Below are 27,691 nucleotides of genomic sequence, written 5' to 3'. Positions count from 1 at the left end.
AGCGCACAATCAGCTAATAGGACTCTCAGCTTAGCGCACCATCAGCTAATAGGACCCTCAGCTTAGCACACCATCAGCTAATAGGACCCTCAGCTTAGCGCACCATCAGCTAATAGGACCCTCGGCTTAGCGCACCATCAGCTAATAGGACCCTCAGCTTAGCACACCATCAGCTAATAGGACCCTCAGCTTAGCGCACCATCAGCTAATAGGACCCTCAGCTTAGCGCAACATCAGCTAATAGGACCCTCAGCTTAGCGCAACATCAGCTAATAGGACCCTCAGCTTAGCGCAACATCAGTTAATAGGCCCCTCAGCTTAGCGTACATCAGCTAATAGGACCCTCAGCTTAGTGCACCATCAGCTAATAGGACTCTCAGCTTGGCGCACCATCAGCTAATAGGATGCTCAGCTTAGCGCACCATCAGCTAATAGGACGCTCAGCTTAGCACACCATCAGCTAATAGGACCCTTGGCTTAGCGCACCATCAGCTAATAGGACTCTCAGCTTAGCGCACCATCAGCTAATAGGACTCTCAGCTTAGCGCACCATCAGCTAATAGGACCCTCAGCTTAGCGCAACATCAGCTAATAAGACCCTCAGCTTAGCGCACCATCAACTAATAGGACCCTCAGCTTAGCATACCATCAGCTAATAGGACTCTCAGCTTAGCGCACCATCAGCTAATAGGACTCTCAGCTTAGCGTACCATCAGCTAATAGGACTCTCAGCTTAGCGCACCATCAGCTAATAGGACTCTCAGCTTAGCGCACCATCAGCTAATAGGACTCTCAGCTTAGCGCACCATCAGCTAATAGGACTCTCAGCTTAGCGTACAATCGGCTAATAGGACCCTCAGTTTAGAGCACCATCAGATAATAGGACCCTCAGCTTAGCGCACCATCGGCTAATAGGACCCTCAGCTTAGCGCAACATCGGCTAATAGGACCCTCAGTTTAGCGCACAATCAGCTTAGCACTCAAGCAATATCTAACATGAATTTTACTGAGCACCCCCATAGAAGTCTATTATGTGAGGGAATTCATGAACTATCCAACATACAGATGTTAGCAAGCCCTAGACTATCGTCTGAGCACTAAAAAATAACAGAACTTGTAATATAAGTACAAATATAGTATTGCTATTGATCGCACTCAAGCAACGTTAACCTACAATAACGCTAATATTTTTTGTGCCCAACTTGTAATCTAGGCCTTGTGTTTAATATCTCTTTAAATATATTGAGTGTTTATTAGCAATTGCAATGAGCTGTTTGCCTTGGAGGTTAATTATGTTAATTATAAAATTACTCATAATCATATTAATAATTAATTGCACAAATCATAAATCAATATGAAGAAGCTGAAAAACAATTAATAAAAGAAATGAACCTGAGTTGCCATACATTTTCTTGGGGTCTAGACCAGTGTTACCACAGCAACGTCTGTAAAGATGGTGTCCTATGCGTATTAATTGGTGGCTATTTATTACATCACCTACAGAAAAAGAGGTCTAGAACAAATGTCTTGGTGTGCTCTTTTTCTTTATATAATCTGCAAGTGAATACAATCTGGAAATATTTACCTGTTCTTTATTGCAGGGCCACAGCAAAACCAGTCTTGGTACTTCTTCCTGTCTTGGGGTTGACGTGGCTCTGTGGGGTTTTGGTCCACCTTAACATCATCTGGGCATATGCCTTCATTATTCTAAACTCTTTCCAGGTAAGAATATTTTTGTTCTGCCAAAAAACACAAAAGAATACATTTTTCAAAAGTATGACCTATTGATTTACGTGTGTGATCTATGTGTATCTTCTGCTATATGGAAGTAATAAAACAATAGACAATATTTATTCAGATCCTAGGGCAAGTAGAAATTTCCTTGAATCACAGAACAGATAATTAGATTTAAAATACCATAAAAAAAGAAAAGATTCGACATGAGAGTAATATGCACTTGGTCTTCTCCAAACTGTGGGACAAAATTAGCATCATGTTTTAGAATGAAAGAATTTTGTCCGGCTGACCTCTAGTCTGATGTTTAACCTGCATCAGCTGTTGATTCTTATGGTCGGATAGTTGTATTTATTTATAATATTTATATGTGTGTGAGTTGCAGCTTAAAATGACATTAAATGTTTATAATAAATGTGCTGCATATTGATTATTGCATTATAATATCTACATCATGATGCTGCCTCATTTGCCCAACTAGAACAAAGGAAAGGTCATCTGTGTCGCCCTCACATATGGAAAAACTAAATTTACACTTACTGGATAAATTCATTTCTTTAGAGGTGGTGAGAGTCCAAAAGTTAATTACTTCTGGGATTTAACTTGTGGCCACTAAGAGGAGGCAAAGATTCCCCAAAACTTCTAAGACTATTCTATCCCTCCCACCTCACTGATTAGCCAATCTAACGTATAGTCAAATAAGAAGAAGTAGATAGGTAAGAAAGTACAGCACAACGAAATGAGGTGCAAAACTAGAGCTGCCGCCAGAAAAAAATAACTAAATAGGGCAGGCCTCATGGACTCTCACCACCTTGAAATAATTGAATTTATCAGGTAAGCATACATTTTGTTTTCTTACATAAGTTGGTGAGAGTCCATGAGTTTATTACTTCTTTGAACTAATACCCAAGATGTGGAGCCCACGAGTAATGAAGGTGGGATAAAAATGTTATAAAGGCAGGCACCTGGACTTTGCCACAAAAATAGAGAAAACATATAGACAACAACATAATAATAAAATAAAACTCTAACAAAAGGGGGATTCAGGGGGGGGGGCATAAACAATAAAACCCACAACCATACATTTGAATTGTCACCCTATACAAAATATATGCAAATTAGTCTATTTCCCCAGCACACATTTTGAGAAACCTTTAACCAATAGATGGCGCTGTGTTACACAATGTACCCAATATCTGTGAACTTTCTACCAACAGATGTCGTGTTACACAATGTCCATATATGTAAATGGGGAATGGTTACAATTTTATTTTATTTTTGTTTAAAATGGTTCTTAAACAGCTCTTGTTTATTTGATAGAGTTTAAAATTACATTTTTTATTTGTAATTTAAGTTAATATATTTGCTTTATGTGTAAAAGTTATCATTTGATGCTCTAAATATAAACATTAAAGGGAAATAAAACAGGTATTTTAAAATAATTTTCAAAAATAAACAAAATTAATTACATAGCTAAGCTGCCTGGAGCAGCCAACTCCACCCCTCTTATCAGTGTTTAGACACAGGCATTGTATTTTAACTGAGTTCACAGCTGGAGTTCACAGGGCTAGATTACAAGTGGAGTGCTAAAGTATCACGATACAAGTGGAGCACACGGAAATTAACCAGCCAAGTGGTTCATTTTTTGAAAGTGCCCCAAATGCCCTCAAAATAGAGGGCATTATATTTTTTTGTTAAAAAAAATCTAGCATTTTTTTAATTTAAAAAAACCCTGCACTAGGCAGTTTTGGGGCTTTAAAGTTGGCGGTAGTGGGGTGTTATAAAAAAAAACGGCACTGAAAAATCTGAGTCCCAAGTATAAAATAACCGTTTACCATCTTGGGAAATAAAAATGCTCAGGTGCACAAATTATATGGACTTGCAGGGTTTTGCCGCCTTGAACCACCCATCCCCCTCAATCTTTTGGTCCCACAAGTGATTGTACCTTTTTGGGGGGGGATTAAATGGTACAGAAATGGACCCTTTGATATTTGAAAATATTAGTTCCTTAAGGTGTAATTATGACCCATTGAGGGTACAACCAAAGCAGGGGTACTCTAAGTGTTCACAAACAGACCCCAACCGTACCCTTTTTTCTGACAGTGTAGAATGCTTTAGAGGAGACGTTCCCCTTCTATGTAAGCCTTGTGGATTAAAAATCTTAACCAAGAAGCCGAAGTAACTGCCAAGGCCTTCTGTCCTTTACGTGGACCTTAGAAAAGAATGAAAATACTAGAGGATTTCCTGAAGATAAAACTAACTACATCCAAGTTATATAGAAGCCGCTCTTTAGAATTCTAAGGATTTGGACAAAGAGAAGCAACAACAAATTCTCTATTGAAATTGTCTGAAGAAACTACCTTCGGTAAGAAAACACATTTAGTTTTTAAACCTTAACTTAATGAAAAACTAGGTAAGGACATCACAAGAAAGAACAGACTATGGGGCCCATTTATCAAGCTCTGGATGGAGATTGAGAGCCCGTGTTTCTGGCAAGCCTGCAGGCTCGCCAGAAACACCAGTTATGAAGCAGCGGTCTAAAGACAGGTGGACAGACATCGCCGCAATTCAACTCGATCAAGTACGATCAGGTTGATTGACACCCCCCCTGCTGGCGGCCGGCAGACCTTTGTTAAATAGGCCGCTATGTATTCAGAGACTCTTGCTTTCAGAAGAAATCGCTAAAAGAACAAAACCTTCCAAGGGAATAACTTTACTGTCTAAAGAATGTATAGGCTTAAAGGGAGAAATTGGCTTAATAACTGGCTTAGACTGTTTAAAGCTTGAACAAAATTCTGAACATCAAGAAGATTAGCGATTTTTCTATGATATGGAACATAAAGAGCTAGAAGATAATTCCTCGTCTAAATTGTCTTGTAAAAATTACTGAATTCTAGGAATTCGGTAAAAATGGCAATGAAAATAATGCTTAACGGATTATGAAACCCCCAAAAATGTATTTTGTGATTCAGACAGAACTTTACCATTTTTAAAAAAAATCCAATTTACTTCTATGATCAAATTTGCTTCCTTACAAAGGTCTTCTGTGTTAGAGATACCTAAGTAGGCATCTGAAGTACTACATGGCAGGAAATAGTGTGCTTGCAAATGGATGAAATTCTTGCAACACTGCTGCCATATTGTGCCCCAGAAATGGTCCGGCTCCTAAGCATAGGTCCCTGATTTTCAACAAAAGGTACTAAGAGAATGACGCAAAACTAATAATAGAAGTAAATTAGAAAGTTGTTTAAAATTGCTTCTCTATCTGAATCATGAAAGAAAACATTTGGGGTTTATATCCCTTTTTTTTTTTTTATATATATATATTTTTATTGAAGCAAAACAATCAGAGTAACAATCTGGAAATGAAGGGCAATATCTCAGACAATAACACAAGTCAGTAATGTTGTACAGCAAACATATATAAAACAAGACAATGTTCAAGTTGGGTAATCACCCTTCCTCAATGCCTCAGTTTTTTTGGAGTAAATAAAGTTTCTGGTGTCCACAATGAGAAATAGATCCGCTCATGGGATCAGATAGCTGATATATATCTGTAGACATAGTACTTGACTTACAAGAGTAATGGAGTTAATAATAGAAGGACTTGTTTTAGTGAACATGAGAGGCAAACTTTGGGTGAAAGACATATTCACAGGTAACAAAGGAGTAATAAGCACATCAAAACAACTCTGCAAGTTGAAGACAGTAGTTTACCAAACTGAACCTCAGTTGCCACAGTAAGCGTGATTAGATGTTAACACTATACCATTAGGAAAACATGAACATCAGTAAAACTTTTACTTTAGATAGCCTGTAGAAACCAGAGTATAGGAAACAAAGAAAACTTACTTATAGTAGGGCCCAATGAGCCTTTTCTCATGGAAACAGGGAAGAACGTAGCCATGGCTCTTTGGGTTAGGCAGAGACTGCTCAACTCTGCCAAAAGGGGATGGGGAGGAGAAAGTATTCGTCCCTACCACATCAGAGTAGTGGGGGGGGGGGTAGACCAGCGATAATAAACCCTATTATTACTACTGGGTACTATGACCAACCGTTAGATAAGCTCTAGTGTTAATGGGAAAATAGCAAAGGATCACATGATGAATCGGATTCAATATGCGCTACATGTTGATCGATATAGAAGAGTGCTTAGCTCAAACATAACTTTATACATGGAAAACTAACTGTCAGTGCTGACTGAACATCTGGCAGAGTGCTCTATAATGTGGCTAATGCCTTCTGGGTTAATTAATAGGGGTTTAAGATTAGGACGGTAGCATCATATGGCGGGTATACTTTAATAGACACAAGAAGCTACCTACTATGTAGGACAGGGTAATTAATAGCTGCTCCCATACGTAAATTCTTGTCCTGCTACTATTAGACCCCAATGATTATATTCATGTTATTAAAAAAGAGCGACTCAGACTGATACACCCATTCATGGAGAGAGCTGGCCACACTCTCTATAGTCTGACAGGGAAGCTGAGTGCAGGGAACCTGCTATGTTTTCATGTAGTAAGGATCGCACTTACCAATGTTAAGTCTCTGTGTTGCACTTATATGACAGGGGACTATTCAACCCCAGAAAAGCGACTCGCACACCAATATGCATCCTCTGCTGGCGTTTGTACGCTTATGTATTACTAAGGGCTAGCTAGAAAGAGTATAACATTCACACAACCGTTCACAGCACCATATCACTCCAGTCAGTAAAATACATTCAAGCTTCAATCGATATTTGTGAGGAGCATCAAATGAGTGAAAACCAAGTAATTATCCTCTCACAGCAAGTAACTTGATAAAGGCAGAAATAATTAGCAGTATGAAATAGAATAGTACAAACATATATAAAAACAACTAGTTTGTTCAGATAACTTATCAGTTACAACTATTGTTAAGAAGTCCCCAGCAGTTTTGCATATAATATGACCACAGAAGGTTAGAAGTATAAGTCAGCACATCTTGAGCTATTTGTCATGAGTGTAAGTTCCTCAGCTATGGCTATGAGAAGGTCATTTAAAGGAACCATAAGAATATCTTGACTGTGGGGGTATCTGATAATGCAGATCCATCCCTATGATTAAGTCACCGGGTTTATCCAATGCCAGACTGGGGGCCACATGAGAAGTGATAGTCTCTTTCTGCAACCTGGTGCATAAGCAGAACACGCCAGCTTCATTAAAGGTTAGTTGGGTATGCATAGTAGTGGGTGCTGTAACACACCGTAGGAGATATGGTAGAACAGAGGCCTAAGATTCACCAAGATGGCGCCTCAGTGTGCGGCAATCAGCTCCGGTGTAACTGCTCAGTTCAGCGTAGATCTCTCAATTTCCTTAATGTTTGCAGCATGCCCAGGTTACCTCCATACAGCAGTGCCCTTCAATGTAGTTATCTATTGGGGATTGTACTATTATTAGGGCTTTCCCAGGTGCTGTTTGCACGGAGCTCACAAATCATGCGACCATCTCTGTTGCTGGCCAGCTCCGCCCCCCGTTTATATCCCTTTTAAGATACAAGGTTATGACACAGAGGAAGAGACCACAAAGGAGTCCTCAAAGTCCACAAACTAAATTCTGCAAGGCCATTACTTCCTCTCACAGCTCTACAAGGAGGATATGGTGGTTAAAGGAAGGCATTTATAGCTTGATGTCATAAAATGTCTCGAATAACATGCGCTGGTTTAGCATTAATTGGATACTAGATAAACAGGGAGTCAGATTTGCCCATGCTCAGAAGAGGCAGATTGCAACCTAAGTTGCCAACATGTCAGATCTCCTATCTCCCTGAGGGCAATGAGAGTATCTAAGTGCAAGAAAACAAGTACGTTCTCTGCTGATTTTTTACACCCTCGGTTCCTTTTATGTTTATTGTTATTATTAAAGGAGCACTATTTCCTATCCCATTAATTGTCTCACCAATTACCATCACTACACACTAGAGAAAGGGACAAATCAGCATATAGGCCTCTTAACTTGTGATGTGACCGCAAAACCCATAAAACCACCATTTTCTTTGTTGTTAATTGTGCACATATGATTTTTGTATTAGGAAATCGGGAGATGCAGGTAATAATTTTGTGTGGTTTTCTGGAGGTAACGATTTCAAACTTTAAAGCTATTAATGGCAGAGACATTTTGAATTGTGATCAATGACAAAAACACACTGACAATATTGACCAATGTTCAGAAATCGTTGTCTATCAAAAACAAGTGCAAGATTGTAAACTCATAGTTACCAAGAGACTATCATGCAATAATAAAATGCTCTATCACACAGATAGTTAGATTGATAGATTGAGATTGATAGATAGATAGATAGATACAGATATATAGAAACAGATAGATAAATAGAGAGATAGAAAGACACATAGATAGACAGATGATAGGTCCTGCAATCTAGCATGGGAAAAAGTGATAGTCGTAGATGCAAGGAGCAGGTCATTGTTGGATCTTAGTGGGCGGGCTGGAGTATACTTGTTTATTAGAGAGGATAGGTAGTGGGGAGCGGCGTTGGTGAAAGCCTTGTATGTAAGGGTGAGAATTTTGAATTTAATTCTGTTGTGAATGGGCCAATGAAGGGACTCACAGAGAGGTGCAGTCCCCTTAACATACCCAAGAAGGGGAGAGAGGCGGGAAAGAGGAAAGCCAGTAAGTAGGTTATTGCAGTAGTCAAGTTGGGAAATTACAAGGGAGTGGATTAATTGCTTTGTGGTGTTAGCGCACAGAAAAGTTTGAATCTTGGAAATATTGCGTAGATGGTTGTGTTAGGATGAAGAAATCGATTGGATGTGGGGGACGAAGGATAGATTTGAGTTAAGTGTAACTCTAAGGCAGCGGACTTGGGGCGATGGGGAGATGGTGATGTCCCCGTCAACAGGGATAGAAAAATCAGAAGTCGGCGTAGAGGTTGTAGGGGGGATTAGAAGGAGCTCAATCTTGGGTATGTTAATCTTTAGGTGGTGAGAGGCCACCCAGGAAGAAATACCAGATAAGCAGTCATTGACATGAGAAAGGACAGATGGAGAGAGAGCAGGGGTGGAGAGGTAAATCTGGGTGTCGTCAGCATAGAGGTGATAATTGAAGCCATAACTGTTGATAAGTTTATCCAGTGAAGATGTATAAATGGAGAAGAGTAGAGGACCCAGAACAGATTCTTGAGGTACTCCAACAGACTGTGATATACCTTTAAGGTATCTCCCTGCATGCACTTCACTCCTTTAAAAGGGAGCCTCCTACTTCCATACCTTGCCTGATTATTGAGAATACAAGCAGCCTTTCGTTTTGTAACCTTTTGCCACAACTTCAGGTCCATTACCAATTCCTAGAACCCTCAGGGGATCTCTATCAACTATCCACAGTTTGACCTTGTGGATCTACTTTTGTTCCAGAGTGATTATCTTTCTGCCCTATTTACCTGTGCATAACCGCTACTGGAAAATCCATTTGCAGCTCTCCCTTTGCAGCGCCTGTCAGTTTCCATCACTGACCGCGATACCACAGCTACTCTCCAACTTCTGTTTCTGCTATCCGGAAGTGAGTCACACATTCACCGCAAGCCTTCAATACAGCACCGCTGCTCCTCCGTGAAGCCTCTCAGGTAAAACGTTCCTGTAACTTTCTATCTGCTTACAGCTTACTAGGATTTGTCCTCTTACTCAGCTACCATTACTTCAAAGTTAATCCGGACTACCTGCTACTCCTCAGCTCTGTGTAAGTTACATTCCTGTTTCCAGACTCAGCTGTTCATAAGTTTATTTATCAACCTGAGACAGACTGTGTGTTTGAGACTGTAAATATTTTATGGGGTGAATGTGTGTGAAGGATTCTACTTTACTATCTGGAATACAACTGTGACATTTGATTACTATAGTGAATTCATACAATAACCTTGTTCATTATACTTCTGTTTAGAGGTAATTTGTGTTACCTTGTATCCACTCCTACTGGCAATTAATTGCTCACTGTTTCCTTTTCTGACCAAACTGAGTCTGTGTTTGCAGAAATTGTTAGACAAAAGAGCTACATTTAAACCTTTTCTGGTAACTGAGCACTGGATTCATTACACAGACAGAGGCATTGGAGAGGAGGAGTCGCCTGCAAATGACACAGAAAAAGACCTGTGAGAAAGATAGGAGTGAATCCAAGGAAGAGAAGCATTACAGAGGCCAAAAGAGCTAAGGGTCTGTAGGAAGAGGGGGTGGTCAACTGTGCGAAAGGCAGCTGAGAGGTCAAGTAAGATAACTATAGAGTAGTGGCCATTACTTTTAGCAGAAAGAAGACCATTAGTAACCTTGGTAAGGGCAGTCTCAGTTGAGTGTTTGGGGCAGAATCCGGATTGCAGTGGGTCAAGCAAGGAGTTGGTGGACAGGAAGTGGGTTAGGCGATTGTAAACTAGTTTTTCGAGGAGTTTTGATGTTAGTGTTAAAAGTGATATGGGGCGGTAACTTTTAGGAGAATTAGGGTCAAGGGAGGATTTTTTGAGTATGTGAGTGACCTTTGCATGTTTGAAAGAAGATGGGAATGAACCGGTAGAGAGAGATAGGCTGAAGATGTGAGTAAGAGCAGGAGTGAGGGTGGTAGACATGAAGGTATTAGATGGGAAGAGAAATGGTAGAGCAGGCAGGTAATGAGGCGTGAGGAAGATAGTAACAAAGAAACTTAATTCTCAGTGGATGGATGGAAGATGCAGAGGGTGGCAGAGGGAGTAACTGGGCCTGTTGTTGGAATATTGCAGGTTGGTGTTGGGATGTTGCTTTGGATAGTACATGTTTTGTTTAAAAAGTAGTCTGCCAGGTCTTGAGCACTAAAGACAGACAGGGGGTGGAGCAGGGGGGTAGAGGAGAGAGTTAAAGGTGGCGAAGAGTCATTTAGGGTTTGAGTAAAGAGTAGATATGAGAGAAGAGAAGTAGGTTTTGCTTGGCTAAGTGAAGGGCAGTTTATGAACGAAGAATAAACTTATAATGAAATCAGGTTAAGAAGAAGATAGTCCGGTTTTGGTAATCGCTAAAAGGGTGAAAGCATTTGAAATAAACAGGTCATGAATGGTTGTAAGTTTGTTGCAGACAGAGCGAGAGTTCCATAGTGCGCAAGTGAAAGGAGTGTGTGCGTATGGGATGCATGGGATGGAAATGAGGTTATGTGTGTTGCTTTTATTATAGTTTCTATAAGGAGTGAGTGATTGGGTAATGGTGGGAATGAGGGTGGGCCCAGGATTTGGAGAGATGTCGCCTGATGCTAATAGCAGCAAGATGGAAAGTAAGAGTAGGTGAGAATGAGATTTATAGCAGTGGGGGTGGTGCAGTTTAGTGACATAGATTTTAAATAGAAAGTAGTTCATGAGAGCTAAGGTAAGGAGAGGAAAGGAGAGAGGGGCCGATATAAACTGCATGTGGAGAAGGGTAAGGTATGAGCATGAGAGCTAAGGTAAGGAGAGAGGGGCCGATATAAACTGCATGTGGAGAAGGGTAAGGTATGAGCATGTGAGCTAAGGTAAGGAGAGAGGGGCTGATATAAACTGCATGTGAGAAGGGTAAGGTATGAGCATGAGAGCTAAGGTAAGGAGAGAGGGGCCGATATAAACTGCATGTGGAGAAGGGTAAGGTATGAGCATGAGAGCTAAGGTAAGGAGAGGAAAGGAGAGAGGGGCCGTTATAAACTGCATGTGAGAAGGGTAAGGTATGAGCATGTGAGCTAAGGTAAGGAGAGAGGGGCCGTTATAAACTGCATGTGGAGAAGGGTAAGGTATGAGCATGAGAGCTAAGGTAAGGAGAGAGGGGCCGATATAAACTGCATGTGAGAAGGGTAAGGTATGAGCATGTGAGCTAAGGTAAGGAGAGAGGGGCCGATATAAACTGCATGTGAGAAGGGTAAGGTATAAGCATGTGAGCTAAGGTAAGGAGAGAGGGGCCGATATAAACTGCTTGTGGAGAAGGGTAAGGTATGAGCATGTGAGCTAAGGTAAGGAGAGAGGGGCTGATATAAACTGCATGTTAGAAGGGTAAGGTATGAGCATGTGAGCTAAGGTAAGGAGAGAGGGGCCGATATAAACTGCATGTGAGAAGGGTAAGGTATGAGCATGTGAGCTAAGGTAAGGAGAGAGGGGCCGATATAAACTGCATGTGAGAAGGGTAAGGTATGAGCATGTGAGCTAAGGTAAGGAGAGAGGGGCCGTTATAAACTGCATGTGGAGAAGGGTAAGGTATGAGCATGAGAGCTAAGGTAAGGAGAGAGGGGCCGATATAAACTGCATGTGAGAAGGGTAAGGTATGAGCATGTGAGCTAAGGTAAGGAGAGAGGGGCCGATATAAACTGCATGTGAGAAGGGTAAGGTATAAGCATGTGAGCTAAGGTAAGGAGAGAGGGGCCGATATAAACTGCTTGTGGAGAAGGGTAAGGTATGAGCATGTGAGCTAAGGTAAGGAGAGAGGGGCCGATATAAACTGCTTGTGGAGAAGGGTAAGGTATGAGCATGAGAGCTAAGGTAAGGAGAGAGGGGCCGATATAAACTGCTTGTGGAGAAGGGTAAGGTATGAGCATGTGAGCTAAGGTAAGGAGAGAGGGGCCGATATAAACTGCTTGTGGAGAAGGGTAAGGTATGAGCATGTGAGCTAAGGTAAGGAGAGAGGGGCCGTTATAAACTGCATGTGAGAAGGGTAAGGTATGAGCATGTGAGCTAAGGTAAGGAGAGACGGGCCGATATAAACTGCATGTGAGAAGGGTACGGTATGAGCATGTGAGCTAAGGTAAGGAGAGAGGGGCCGATATAAACTGTATGAGGAGAAGGGTAAGGTATGAGCATGTGAGCTAAGGTAAGGAGAGAGGGGCCTATATAAACTGCATGTGAGAAGGGTAAGGTATGAGCATGTGAGCTAAGGTAAGGAGAGAGGGGCCGATATAAACTGCATGTGAGAAGGGTAAGGTACGAGCATGTGAGTTAAGGTAAGGAGAGAGGGGCCTATATAAACTGCATGTGAGAAGTGTAAGGTATGAGCATGTGAGCTAAGGTAAGGAGACAGGGACCGATATAAACTGCTTGTGAGAAGGGTAAGGTATAAGCATGTGAGCTAAGGTAAGGAGACAGGGACCGATATAAACTGCTTGTGAGAAGGGTAAGGTATGAGCATTTGAGCTAAGGTAAGGTGAGGAGAGAGGGGCCGATATAAACTGCATGAGGAGAAGGGTAAGGTATGAGCATGTGAGCTAAGGTAAGGAGAGAGGGGCCGATATAAACTGCATGTGAGAAGGGTAAGGTATGAGCATGTGAGCTAATGTAAGGAGAGAGGGGCCGATATAAACTGCTTGTGGAGAAGAGTAAGGTATGAGCATGTGAGCTAAGGTAAGGAGAGAGGGGCCGATATAAACTGCATGTGAGAAGGGTAAGGTATGAGCATGTGAGCTAAGGTAAGGAGAGAGGGGCCGATATAAACTGCATGTGAGAAGGGTACGGTATGAGCATGTGAGCTAAGGTAAGGAGAGAGAGGCCGATATAAACTGCATGTGAGAAGGGTAAGGTATGAGCATGTGAGCTAAGGTAAGGAGAGAGGGGCCGATATAAACTGCTTGTGGAGAAGGGTAAGGTATGAGCATGTGAGCTAAGGTAAGGAGAGAGGGGCCGTTATAAACTGCATGTGGAGAAGGGTAAAGTATGAGCATGTGAGCTAAGTAAGGAGAGAGGGGCCGATATAAACTGCATGTGGAGAAGGGTAAGGTATGAGCATGAGAGCTAAGGTAAGGAAAGGAAAGGAGAGAGGGGCCGATATAAACTGCATGTGAGAAGGGTAAGGTATGAGCATGAGAGCTAAGGTAAGGAAAGGAAAGGAGAGAGGGGCCGATATAAACTGCATGTGAGAAGGGTAAGGTATGAGCATGTGAGCTAAGGTAAGGAGAGAGGGGCCGATATAAACTGCATGTGAGAAGGGTAAGGTATGAGCATGTGAGCTAAGGTAAGGAGAGAGGGGCCAATATAAACTGCATGTGGAGAAGGGTAAGGTATGAGCATGTGAGCTAAGGTAAGGAGAGAGGGGCCAATATAAACTGCATGTGGAGAAGGGTAAGGTATGAGCATGTGAGCTAAGGTAAGGAAAGGAAAGGAGAGAGGGGCCAATATAAACTGCTTGTGGAGAAGGGTAAGGTATGAGCATGTGAGCTAAGGTAAGGAAAGGAAAGGAGAGAGGGGCCAATATAAACTGCTTGTGGAGAAGGGTAAGGTATGAGCATGTGAGCTAAGGTAAGGAGAGAGGGGCCGATATAAACTGCATGTGGAGAAGGGTAAGGTATGAGCATGTGAGCTAAGGTAAGGAGAGAGGGGCCGATATAAACTGCATGTGAGAAGGGTAAGGTATGAGCATGTGAGCTAAGGTAAGGAGAGAGGGGCCGATATAAACTGCATGTGAGAAGGGTAAGGTATGAGCATGTGAGCTAAGGTAAGGAGAGGAGAGAGGGGCCGATATAAACTGCTTGAGGAAAAGGGTAAGGTATGAGTATGTGAGCTAAGGTAAGGAGAGAGGGGCCGATATAAACTGCATGTGAGAAGGGTAAGGTATGAGTATGTGAGCTAAGGTAAGGAGAGAGGGGCCGATATAAACTGCATGAGGAGAAGGGTAAGGTATGAGCATGTGAGCTAAGGTAAGGAGAGAGGGGCCGATATAAACTGCATGTGAGAAGGGTAAGGTATGAGCATGTGAGCTAAGGTAAGGAGAGAGGGGCCGATATAAACTGCATGTGAGAAGGGTAAGGTATGAGTATGTGAGCTAAGGTAAGGAGAGAGGGGCCGATATAAACTGTATGTGAGAAGGGTAAGGTATGAGCATGTGAGCTAAGGTAAGGAGAAAGGGGCCGATATAAACTGCTTGTGGAGAAGGGTAAGGTATGAGCATGTGAGCTAAGGTAAGGAGAGAGGGGCCGATATAAACTGCATGTGAGAAGGGTAAGGTATGAGCATGTGAGCTAAGTTAAGGAGAGAGGGGCCGATATAAACTGCATGTGAGAAGGGTAAGGTATGAGCATGTGAGCTAAGGTAAGGAGAGAGGGGCCGATATAAACTGCATGTGAGAAGGGTAAGGTATGAGCATGAGAGCTAAGGTAAGGAGAGAGGGGCCGATATAAACTGCATGTGAGAAGGGTAAGGTATGAGCATGTGAGCTAAGGTAAGGAGAGAGGGGCCGATATAAACTGCATGTGAGAAGGGTAAGGTATGAGCATGTGAGCTAAGGTAAGGAGAGAGGGGCCGATATAAACTGCATGTGAGAAGGGTAAGGTATGAGCATGTGAGCTAAGGTAAGGAGAGAGGGGCCGATATAAACTGCATGTGAGAAGGGTAAGGTATGAGCATGTGAGCTAAGGTAAGGAGAGGAGAGAGGGGCCGATATAAACTGCATGTGGAGAAGGGTAAGGTATGAGCATGTGAGCTAAGGTAAGGAGAGGAGAGAGGGGCCGATATAAACTGCATGTGGAGAAGGGTAAGGTATGAGCATGTGAGCTAAGGTAAGGAGAGGAAAGGAGACACAGCAACAGACACAGTGACAGACAGACAGATATATGGGCTAATAGATAGTAGATAGAGAGACAGACAGATGCCCATACATACACTTATAGATAAATAGCCACTCGCACACTCACATATTTGGATTTCCTTCTAGGTTCTAAATGAACACTTTCCAACTGTTTTAAATACAACAAAATATTTAGAACTAATTGTTTACTGTCCCTTTTGTTAGCAAGACCTCTTGTTCAAGCCCTTCCCTTTCTTCCCCTGAGTTTACTGTGAGTACTGCAGGAAATAGGATAAGTGCTGGGATTTGTATTATGTTGATGAATGAGAGTAATCATCGCACCTGATACCCAGAGCTTTCAGTGTCTTCGTATGCAAAACAGAGTCTGTAAAAAAGCAAATACTAACTGCATGTAACTGCCTTATAATGAGCTAAATGGAAGCATTTCATTATTTTAATTGCATTTATTAATTATTGTGTAAATGTTGCTTGCCTCCCCCATATACGTTTTCTCATTGCAAAGGTAATGAATCCGTTCTCTAAAGGCACAGAATTACCGTAACCAATACTTATAGAAAATTCTTTACTAGTTTAATTACTAACTAGAAGCCCGATTTGGCACTTAAAGATCAGATGTACTTGCACCTCACGTCAGATAATAAGCGACATTGCACCGCCTCACCCAGAGGAAGCTGGCAATTAAATGGGACGTTCTATTGAAATAATACAATAATTGGTTATATCATTTTATTATTATTATACAAATGCTCATTAATAACTGTTTGATCTACCCTTGCATAAATGTATTCATGCTCAGAGCAAGGCTGATGAGCCTATCAGAAGCAGCATACATATATAGACACCAATCCCCCAAAACAGATAGGATAAGTTGCCTTTGGTAGTGTTTTTGCTTTGTTCTCTTGGTATTCTTAGTTGAAAGCTAAACCTAGGCAGGCTCATATGCAAATTTATTAGCCCTTGAAGGCCTCTTATTTGAAAGCATTTTGACATTTTTTCACAACTAGAGGGCGGTAGTTCATGTGTGGCATATAGATAACATTGTGCTCACGCTCGTGGAGTTACCTAGGAGTCAGTACTGATTGGCAAGGTAATTACAGAGGTAAAAAAAACTATTTGGTTGGTGTAAATTATTATTGGCTTCTGTTTTGCACCCAGGAATAAATACATAGATGGTTAGCCAATGAGGAGTGCCATAGACAAGTACCCATCAGTCACTGCCTTTATTCTGCTCAGAAACAGATTGTAAACACATAGGAGCTGATCTTATATATATTATTCTTGTATTTGTAGATAATTTCTGCACATTGGCCGTTATATGCGGGGGGTTCAGTGACCAGAATTCCAAAATGCTTCAGCTGTCTATGGGCTAGATTGTAAGTGGTGCAGTATTTTTTTTGCGTTTGCGAAAACTCCGCTAGGATTTTCATTTTTGTACTTTCCGTTCCCAAAAATCAATGGAGAAGAAAAAAGTAGGAAAAAACCTAAAACCCGAGATCGTGCAAACACCGACACATTTTTACATTCCCCATAGAAGTCAATGGAGAAGAAAAAAATGTTGAAAAACAAACAAACACCCATCCGCAAACAACATAGCATATTCGCATTGAAAAATGTGAATTATTTACAGTAAATACATAGTTAAAATCTTTATTAAATATGAATATTACATAAATATGTTTTTATCTACTTATTGGTGAAGGGCTATAGGGCTATGCCTATATATGTTTATATATGTGTACATATAAAGTAATGTTTTTATATGTGTATAGATAACTGTAAATACATATATACACATATAAATACATTAATATATATGTACAATCACACACACACACATGTATATATATATATATATAGTTACACACACACACACATATATATATATATAGTTACACACACACACACATATATATATATAGTTACACACACACACACATATATATATATAGTTACACACACACACACACACATATATAGTTACACACACACACACACACACATATATATATATATATTCATACACATACACGTCACACACACATATATATATATATATAGTTACACACACACACATATATATACATACACATACACGTCACACACACATATATATATATATATATATAGTTACACACACACACACACATATATATATATATACATACACATACACGTCACACACACATATATATATATAGTTACACACACACACATATATATATACATACACATACACGTCACACACACATATATATATATAGCTACACACACACACACACACACACATATATATATATATACACATACACGTCACACACACATATATATATATATATATAGTTACACACACACACACATATATATATACACACACACACACACATATATATATATATATATACACACACACATATATATATATATATATATATATACACATACACACACATATATATAGTTACACACACACACATATATATATATACATACACATACACATACACGTCACACACACATATATATATATATATATATATATAGTTACACACACACACACATATATATATATATATACATACACATACACGTCACACACACATATATATATATAGTTACACACACACACACACACATATATATATATACATACACATACACGTCACACACACATATATATATATAGTTACACACACACACACACATATATATATATATATATACATACACATACACGTCACACACATATATATATAGTTACACACACACACACACACATATATATATACACATACACGTCACACACAGATATATATATATATATAGTTACACACACACACACACACATATATACACACACACACATATATATATATACACACACACACATATATATATATACATACACATACAAATGCATCTTTAGCAATGTATCTGTATGTGTCTCAATGTTAAAGCCATTTGCCTGCCATTTTTTTCTACCACCCGAGATCTCATATCTGTGAGCCCGTATAACTTTTTTTTGCAAAATGTTTATTAATTTTTTTTTCAGGCAGTGTTGATATGAGTGTAACTGTACTTTGTAATGTATTTTTTTTGTTTTGTTTTGTGCAACTTTTTTGTTTTCGGAAAACAGTTAACCACAGCTCTGAGATTGCGGTAATGATTAGAGTTTAAATCACGATTTTCCTCCACTTGCAATATTAGCACAATGAAAATGGCTTGCAAAAACACGTTTGCGCTAGGGCAAAACCGTTTGTGCCTCACTTGTAATCTAGCCCAATATTTCCCTCCACAGCAACATGAATTGTCACATGTGACATCAATCCCCTGATATCCTGATCCAAAACCAGACGTTTGTCATTAAAGTCAAACTAAATGGCACTTTCATAGGTTTTGTGAGTATATCACAGGTTGAACACAGTTATATAGATCAATAAAAATTTGTAATACTAATAGGTAATGTATATTAACCTGCTGTGTGCCAAAACCATACAGTTATGTATGTATATCTGTCTAAGGAATGTGTGTTAGTTGAGATATTGATTTCACATTTGTATCAGTTTAAAAGTGCTTATTAATGTTTAAACTTTAATGTGCTAGTTGTATGTGGTTTGTATAGGTTTGGTGACTACTGAATCATTATGGGCAAAACCAATGTCACATTAATAAACTTTTTGAGGTAGTCGATCGTAAGTGGAAAAGTGTTGTGTGATGTTTATTAAAGCTGTTGAATTTGACAGCTAAAAATGGCCCCATAAATGAGTTGTTTAGTAACTAGACATGTGCAATTTGTTTCGGCCGAATTTAGTTTTCGAATGAATTTTGCCCGATTCGGAGATTTGAATGAATCTGAATTTCCGAATCGGCACCATAACTAAAATCCCGAAAAATTCCAAAAATGAATAAATCAATTTCTGAATTTTTTGATCCATTCTGTATTCATATTTGGAATTTTTCATCATTCTAATCTAAACCGCAGTTCCCCGACATCACAGACACTAACAAAATCACTAAATAAAGCTATTAACCCCTAAACCGCCGTTCCCTGACATCGCCGACACTAACTAAACCTATTGACCCCTAAACTGCAGTTCCCCAACATCACTGACACTAACTAAATCACTAAAGCTATTAACCCCTATACCGCTGTTCCCCGACATTGCCGACACTAACTAAACCTATTGACCCCTAAACCGCCGTTCCCTGACATCGCCGACACTAACTAAACCTATTAACCCCTAAACTGCAGTTCGCTGACACTAACTAAATCACTAAAGCTATTAACCCCTAAACCGATGTTCCCCGACATTGCCGACACTAACTAAACCTATTAACTCCTAAATCACATTTCCCCGACATTGCCGACACTAACTAAACCTATTGACCCCTAAACCGCAGTTCCCCAATATTGCCGACACTAAATAAACATATTAACCCCTAAACCGCCGTTCCAAACATCGCCAACACTAATTAAACCTATTAACCCCTAAACCGCAGTTCCCCGACATTGCAGACACTAAATAAACCTATTAACCCCTAAACCGCCGTACACCCACATCGCCAACACTATCTAAACCTATTAACCCCAAAACTGCCGCCCCCCACATTGCAAAAACCTAAATTAACCCCTAAACCTAACACCCCCTAACTTTAACATAATTAAAATTTACTTAAATTAAAGTTACAATTATTAACTAACTACCTATTTAAAAATAAATACAAACTTACCTGTGAAATAAAACCTATGCTAGCTACAATATAACTATTTACTAACTACCTAGTTAAAATAAATACAAACTTACCTGTGAAATAAATATAAAACCTAAGCTCGCATGAAGAAGACGTCCATGTTGGAACGATGGAACTCTGCCTGGACCTCCGCCTCCACGCATTCACTGACCGCTCTACCTCCGCAGGGATGAAGAAGATAGAAAATGCGGGTCTTGCGATGGATAAAGATGCTTCGCTGCTGGGATGAAGATCTTTCGCCAGACTTCAGCAACTGTGAGTACCGATTTTGGGGTTATTGTTAGGTATTCTTTTTGTTTTGTTTTTTGGGGTGTTATTTTTTTTTTTAGATTAGGGCTTTTTTATTTTAATGGGCCGAAAAAGAGCTGAATACCCTTTTTTAGGGCATTGCCCATACAAATGACCTCAGGCCAATGGGTAGATTATTTTTTTTTAGTTAGGTTTTTTTTTTGTGGGTTGGAGGAGGGTTTGTAATGTTAGGAGGTGTTTGTTGTAATTTTTTGCAAAAGAGCTGTAAACTTTAGGGCAATGCCCTACAAAAGACCATTTTAAGGGCCCTTGTTAGTTTATTAGGGTTTTTTTGTGGGGGGGGGGGTTAAAACGGGGTATTAGAATAGGAATCATTTTTATTGTTTTGGATAATTTTGTTTTTTATTTTTTGTAATGGTAGTTTTGATTTTTTAGTAATGTTAGGTTTTATTATTTTTGCGTAATGTTAGGTTTTATTAGTTTAAGCTTAGATTTTATTTTTATTTCATAAATAGGTAGTTAATTAATAATTGTAACTTTAATTTAGCTCTATTTTAGTTATGCTAAAGTTAGGGGTGTTAGGTTTAGGGGATAATATAGTTTAATTTAGGTTGTTGCAATCTGGGGGCGGTGGTTTAGGGGTTAATAGGTTTAGTTAGTGTTGGCGATTTGGGTGTACAGTGGTTTAGGGATTAATACATTTATTTAGTGTTTTAGTTAGTATTGGTGATGTGGGTGTACGGCGGTTTAGAGGTTAATAGGTTTAGTTAGTGTTGGCGATGTCGGGGAATGGCGGTTTAGGGGTTATTAGGTTTTGTTAGTGTTGGCGATGTTTGGGAATGGCGGTTTATGGGTTAATAGGTTTATTTAGTGTTTTAGTTAGTTTTGACGATGTCGGGGAACTGCAGTTTAGGGGTTAATAGGTTTAGTTAGTGTTGGTGATGTCAGGGAACTGCATTTTATGGGATAATAGCTTTAGTTAGTGTCGGCGATGTTGGGGAACGGCGGTTTAGGGGTTAATAGCTTTATTTAGTGTCGGCAATGTGGGTGGCGGTGGCGGCGGTTTTAGATAATTTTGTTTCGGCAATCTGCGGCATATTATTTATGTTAAGTTGAATCGTTGTTTCGGAACCACTCGTTATTTCGGATCCATTCTTTATTCATATGTATTATTCTATTCTAAACTTTAGAATAGAATAATGAATATGAATAAAGAATGGATCCGAAATAATGACTGGCTCAGAAGAAATGATTTAACTTAACATAACTAATTTGCTAAAACAATTTTTTTTTTAAACTTAAAGGGACATTATACACTCATTTTTTCTTTGCATAAATGTTTTGTAGATGATCTATTTATATAGCCCATGAAGTTTTTTTTAAAAATAAATTTATAGTTTTGCTTATTTTTAAATAACATTCCTCTGATTTTCAGACTCCTAACCAAGCCCCAAAGTTTTATGTGAATACTGTCAGCTACCTTCTCCAGCTTGCTCCTGTTTGTGTAAAGGGTCTTTTCATATGTAAAAGAAGGGGGAGGGGGGGGGGAGTGTCTTATTTCCCATTTGCAGTGGGCTTTCCAGCTACCTTTTCAACAGAGCCAAACTGACAGCTTTCTAAGTAAGTTTTTAAACAGTTTTATACTGGATTTTTATATCAGTGTCTGTGCATCTTATTCTTTATAGTAGTGTCTATTACATGCAGTTATATGAAAATGAGTGTATACTGTCCCTTTAATTAAACTAATTTGCCAAAGCAAAATTATTTATTTAACTAATGAAAACGCAAAGAAATGAAACAATATTGTTGGCGTTGCACATGTCTATTAGTAATAAGAATTTGAATTGTAGTAAAAAAAACAGGACTGGCACATATAAAGTATAGGTCCATTTATTACCAAAATAATAATGAAAAAAGTACTTACGATGACATTCAATACAGCTCAACGACACCCTTTAACATACAGCATTGTTTCTCAACCGCGGCCCTCAAGTACCCCCAGCAGGCCAGGTTTTCATTATAGCTGAACCAGTTCACAGGTAATATAAACATCATTTTAAAATGATTTTAGCTTTTATTTTATTTTTTAAACCTAATTAGTACAGAGTCCATTACCTCCTGCACAGCCCCTCAAGGCAGTGGCTACACTAAAATTTTGAAGTTGTACTTTTTTATGAAATCAAGTGGATAGTTTGCTGTTTTGTAACGCGATCTATTTCTTTTTATGTTAACTTTAATTAAATATATATACAGTATATTATTTTCTACTAAAGGAGTGCTTTTAATCACATTTAAATTTTAGTAAGAGACTTGTAATGTTTATACAAAATGGGATTCTGAGATGATTTGCTCTCTGAAGAATCCTATAACTCCTTCTCTGTATGAACTGCCAGTTTAAAGCAAAGTGTTTGGGGGATAAAAGACTACACGATTTTCACTCACTATTACACACAGTGTGCATCCTCTTTATGTTGGATTACATTAAATCTTCATTTTAAGCCTCTGAAATGGCAGGTTAAGAAATTTATGAGATATCCCCCTGTTTTTATCTTAGGTTTGATTCATTCAAGCATGTTATATATATCACTGATAGGCGACGCCACTTATTAACAAAGTAATGAGAAAGAAGATTTCATACGGATCTGTATTATGTCTTGCAGGAGAAATACAAATGTAGTCAAATGTAAAAGGGCAATAGGCGAGTATGGCTTGAGATATGCAGTTAGGTGGTTTCAGTTGAATTGAGGTAATTTATGTGAATTTAATTCTCATTTATGTTCTGTAATAACATAGCGTGACAACAGATAAGAGCTGATGTCTGCCGTTCTCTGCCCAGCTGGAAAACACAAACTTGAAACTTCAATTTCTTTATATTAGACTGCCATGAAATGTAAATACTTAAACTCATCTTAAAGGAACGGTGTACTGTAAAATTGGTTTCCCCTTAAAGGGACATGATACGCAAATGCTAAAGCACTTGAAAGTAATGCAGCATTGCTGTAAAAATCTCACTAGAAAATATCACCTGAATATCTCTATGTAAAAAAACGAAGATATTGTAAAGAGACTTTAAGCAGCCAATCAGGATGCTAGTCCTGGGACTTGCAAGGGAGCGTGCATCTGGCAATGTGCAGGCACAGTCATTTACCTATTCAGTTTAAGAAAGTTTACTATGAAATCTCACAAAGCAAAACATGACCTCAGCACTGCTGATGCTGATTAGCTGCTATTTTTCCCCCAACTTGCAGCTGGACAGCAGCCAAAGTATAACTGTTTACACAGCACCTACTCTGGTGAGGTAAAATATCTTCCTTTTCCCACAAACCCCAGTCATTCTCTTTGCCTTCGGTGCATGGAGGAGGTGAAGTTTAGGTGTCTGAAGAAAATTTTTGATTAAATCTACAAGCAAGTTTTGGGGTATAGCCGTATTCCACGTCATTCCTTGCAGTCGGGTAGCGGTGGCTTTAAAGCAGTTAGGAACTTGTAAAGAGGTACTTACTGCATTTTCCTAACAATTGCTGCCCTAGTTTAGAAAGCCAGAGTTGGCTACTCTGTTCTTTCTTTTTCAAAGGTCTCTGTGAAGAACTGTGTCCTCTCATACCTTGTAACTGTCTACATGCCGGACAGCAGAGCAGGTAAGGGCTTTTTCTTCCAGTTGGGGAGACCATGCACTTAACAAATTAAAAGACACTGCTTTTTATTGGGACATATTTAATCATGTTGTATGAGTTACACTGGGGCATGAAGCAGGCACTGTAGCATGTGTGAGACTAACATTTAAACTCTTTTAAAAATAAAGGGTAAAATGTTTTTATTAAGCTTTATTTTCTGACTCATATTAAATGATAAAACAATACAAGTTTAAACTGAAAGTAAGGCTGAATTTTCTATTTCAGCAGCATATTAATTTCCCCTTTGCTTTAAAATAAAACAATGCAATATTTTAAACTGTCCGGTTTGAAAAACGGTTATTTCTGGTACTCAGTGTACCAGGAAGCTATTTTAGTGCCTCTCTGTGTCACAGCAGTGATTTGAGCTAGGCAGTTGCGGTCACATGACTGGCTTTACTTCATAACGTTTCTGAGGGAAAAGTTGTTTTTCTCCATTTCTGGGTGATCCGGTCTTAATTGGTAGCGGTAAGGCATCTCAGTAATTGAGGTGTGGGGTTGCCTGAGGGGTATTTTAGAAGTTTATTTGTTGTTTATTAAATGTTTTTTCTTAACTTTTCTCACATAATTTTAGCTGGGGATCGGTCCTAATTTGGGATAAAATTTAAAGTGTATTTTTTCCTTAGTTTATTTTAATTGAATATTAAAATCTTTGAAACCTATCTGTACAAGTTTATTTACTGTTTCACAACATGTCTGATATGGAGCAAGAGCCTGCTCTCATGAATTCATGCTTATTATGTTTAGATACACAAATTGCAGCTCCTATGCAATTTTGTTCTTCATGTGTCAAGAAAACCTTCCAAAATAAAGGTAAGATTTTTGAGCCTAATGTCTCTCAGGATAGTGCTGTTAAAATAATATCTCAGCTTTCTCCTGCTACGTCCCAAGCCTCAATGCCGTCACATGCAGTGCCCTGTGGTTCCTCTATAACTCCTAGTGGGGTTTATTTAAAAGCAGAAATTGCTGCCCATGTATTTTAAGCGGTATCTGTGGCATTAGCTGCCATTCCCAGATTACAGGGAAATCTAGAAATTTAGAAAGTAAAGGTGCCTGTTCTCAGTTCTGCTTCCCAAGCTGCCCTTTCTTATAAGTCTGATGAGGAAGATACATCTGGACTTTCTGAGGGTGAAATCTCAGATTCAGACAGTATAATTCCTTCTTCTGAGACTGAGGTGGTATCCTTCAGATTTAAGCTTGAACACTTTCTTGTATTGTTAAAGGAGGTTTTAGCTACTTTAGATGACTCTGATACCCCTGTCGTTGTCACTCCTAAGAAATCTAGTAAACTTAATAGTTTCTTTGATGAACCTTCCACTTTGGAGGTTTTTCCTGTGCTGGACCGTGCTAGGGAGATTATCTCACAGGAATGGGAGAAACCAGGGGTATCTTTTTCCCCGTCTCCCATTTTTAAGAAAATGTTTCCTGTCGAGGACTCCATTAAAGACCCTTGGTATACTGTACCCAAAGTTGAAGGGGCCATTTCCACTCTGGCTAAGAAAACCACTATTCCTATTGAGGATAGCTGTTCTTTTAAGGATCCGATGGACAAGAAGCTGAAGGGTTATTTGAAAAAAGATTTATGTTCATCAAGGTCTCCAATGGCAACCTGCAGTGTGTATTGCCACGGCTCCATCTTGAAGACATCCGGCGCGGAGCATCCTTCCAGCATGACTGACTAACGACGAATGACGTTTCCTTTAAATGACGTCATCCAAGATGGCGTCCCTCGAATTCCGATTGGCTGATAGGATTCTATCAGCCAATTGGAATTAAGGTAGGAAAAATCCGATTGGTTGATTTAACCAGCCAGTCGGATTGAAGTTCAATCTGATTGGCTGATTGGATCAGCCAATAGAATGAGAGGTCAATTCTATTGGCTGATCTGCGGCGGATGTCTTCAAGATGGAGCCGCTCCTTGTCGGATGGCAGAAGATAGAAGATGCCGCTTGGATGAAGCCTTCTGCCGGTCCAGATGTCCTCTTCTGCCCGGATAGGATGAAGACTTCTGCCGGTCTGGATGTCCTCTTCTGCCCCATCGGATGAAGACTTCTGCCCGGATCGGATGACCACTTGTCCCCGGCTGGGTGAAGACGGCTCAAGGTAGGGTGATCTTCAAGGGGTAGTGTTAGGTTTTATTAAGGGGGGATTGGGTGGGTTTTAGAGTAGGGGTGTGTGGGTGGTGGGTTGTAATCTTGGGGGGGGGGATTGTACTTTTTTTACAGGTAAAAGAGCTGATTACTTTGGGGCAATGCCCCGCAAAAAGCCCTTTTAAGGGCTATTTGTAATTTAGTATAGGTTAGGGCATTTTATTATTTTGGGGGGCTTTTATATTTTATTAGGGGGCTTAGATTAGGTGTAATTAGTTTAAACTTTTTGTAATTTTTTTTATTTTCTGTAATTTAGTGTTTTTTTTGTACTATAGTTTATTTAATTTAATTGTATTTAATTTTAGCTAATTGTAGTTAATTTATTTAATTAATTGAATGATAGTGTAGTGTTAGGTGTAATTGTAACTTAGGTTAGGTTTTATTTTATAGGTATATGTGTAATTATTTTAACTAGGTAGCTATTAAATAGTTATTAACTATTTAATAGCTATTGTTCCTAGTTAAAATAAATACAAAGTTGCCTGTAAAATAAAAATAAATCCTAAAATAGCTACAATGTAATTATTTATTTTATTGTAGCTATCTTAGGGTTTATTTTATAAGTAAGTATTTACTTTTAAATAGGAATAATTTAGTTAATAATAGTAATATTATTTAGATTCATTTAAATAATAATTAAGTTAGGGGAGTGTTAGAGTTAGACTTAGGTTTAGGGGTTAATAACTTTATTATAGTGGCGGCGACTTTGGCGACGGCAAATTAGGGGTTAATAGATTTAATAGGCTATGTGGGCTATGGCGGTTTAGGGGTTAATACTAGGGTAGGTTTATTGTGGTGTGGGCTATGGTGGTTTAGGGGTTAATACTAGAATAGGTTTATTGCGGTGTGGGCTATGGCAGTTTAGGGGTTAGTAATTAGGCTTATTGCATTGTGGGTGTTTGTCGGTCTAGGGGTTAATATATTTATTATTAGGAGTGAGAGGGGGGATTGCGGATATAGGGGTATACGAGTTGGGCTTATTTTTGGGAGGCGTGTTAGACAGTTACGGGAGAGTTAACATTTTTGTTACTTTTCTTAGGCGCCGGCAGTTTCTAAAGTGCCGTAAGTCACTAGCGACTCCAGAAATTTGTAGTTACGCTTATTTCTGGACATCGCTAGTTTATCCGACTTACGGCACTTTAGGAACTGTCGGCAGGGTATATGTAATACCCCAATGTGCGAGGTGAAATTATGGGTGGCGCGGGTTCCCTTGCTTGTGCCGAAACCTATGCCGTATATCGGATCGTACCCCTAGTTTTGCTGTCCTAGCCAACAGGGCGTTATGGTTGAAATCCTGGTCTGAGGACGTTTCCTCTAAAGTCAAGCTTCTGGCGATTCCTTTCAAGGGCAAAACCTTGTTTGGACCCGGATTGGCAGAAATTATCTCTGAAATTACGGGTGCAAAAAGGTATTTTCTACCTCAAGATAAGAAGAATAGGCCTAAAGGACGTCAGAGTAATTTTCGTTCCTTTCATAACTTCAGAGGAAAGCCTTCCCCTTCTTCTTCCAAGGAGGAACAATCCAAATCTTCTTGGAACACGGGGAAACAATCAATGAAACCTGCAGCTGATTCCAAATCTGCATAAAGGGTTTGCCCCCAATCCGGGATCGGATCGGGGGGGGGG

The 27,691-nt window shown here is 39.4% G+C and overlaps 1 protein-coding gene and 1 long non-coding RNA gene across 9 annotated transcripts in view; both read left to right on the top strand.

The window, feature by feature from the left end:
• The window catches only part of ADGRD2 (adhesion G protein-coupled receptor D2), a 677,900-nt gene that overhangs the window by 282,109 nt on the left and 368,100 nt on the right, over positions 1–27,691 (top strand). Inside the window, exon 17 of the mRNA XM_053695488.1 lies at positions 1,602–1,722. Within this exon, the coding sequence (XP_053551463.1) occupies positions 1,602–1,722 (121 nt within the window). The remainder of the gene's footprint in view (positions 1–1,601; positions 1,723–27,691) is intronic.
• LOC128643020 (uncharacterized) lies at positions 10,768–15,255 on the top strand. Of its 8 annotated transcripts, none has more exons than XR_008399759.1 (4): positions 10,768–11,891; positions 12,023–13,269; positions 13,617–14,669; positions 14,735–15,255. It is a non-coding gene; the product is annotated as an uncharacterized LOC128643020 (long non-coding RNA). The 8 variants fall into 8 exon arrangements; XR_008399755.1 differs by having other exon boundaries at positions 10,768–12,067; positions 12,593–13,269; positions 14,735–15,254; XR_008399757.1 differs by having other exon boundaries at positions 10,768–12,481; positions 12,548–13,269; positions 14,735–15,254.

Source organism: Bombina bombina, chromosome 12, assembly GCF_027579735.1.
Source record: "Bombina bombina isolate aBomBom1 chromosome 12, aBomBom1.pri, whole genome shotgun sequence".
Lineage (NCBI taxonomy): Eukaryota > Metazoa > Chordata > Amphibia > Anura > Bombinatoridae > Bombina > Bombina bombina.
This window is presented reverse-complemented; position numbering and strand designations above follow the sequence as displayed.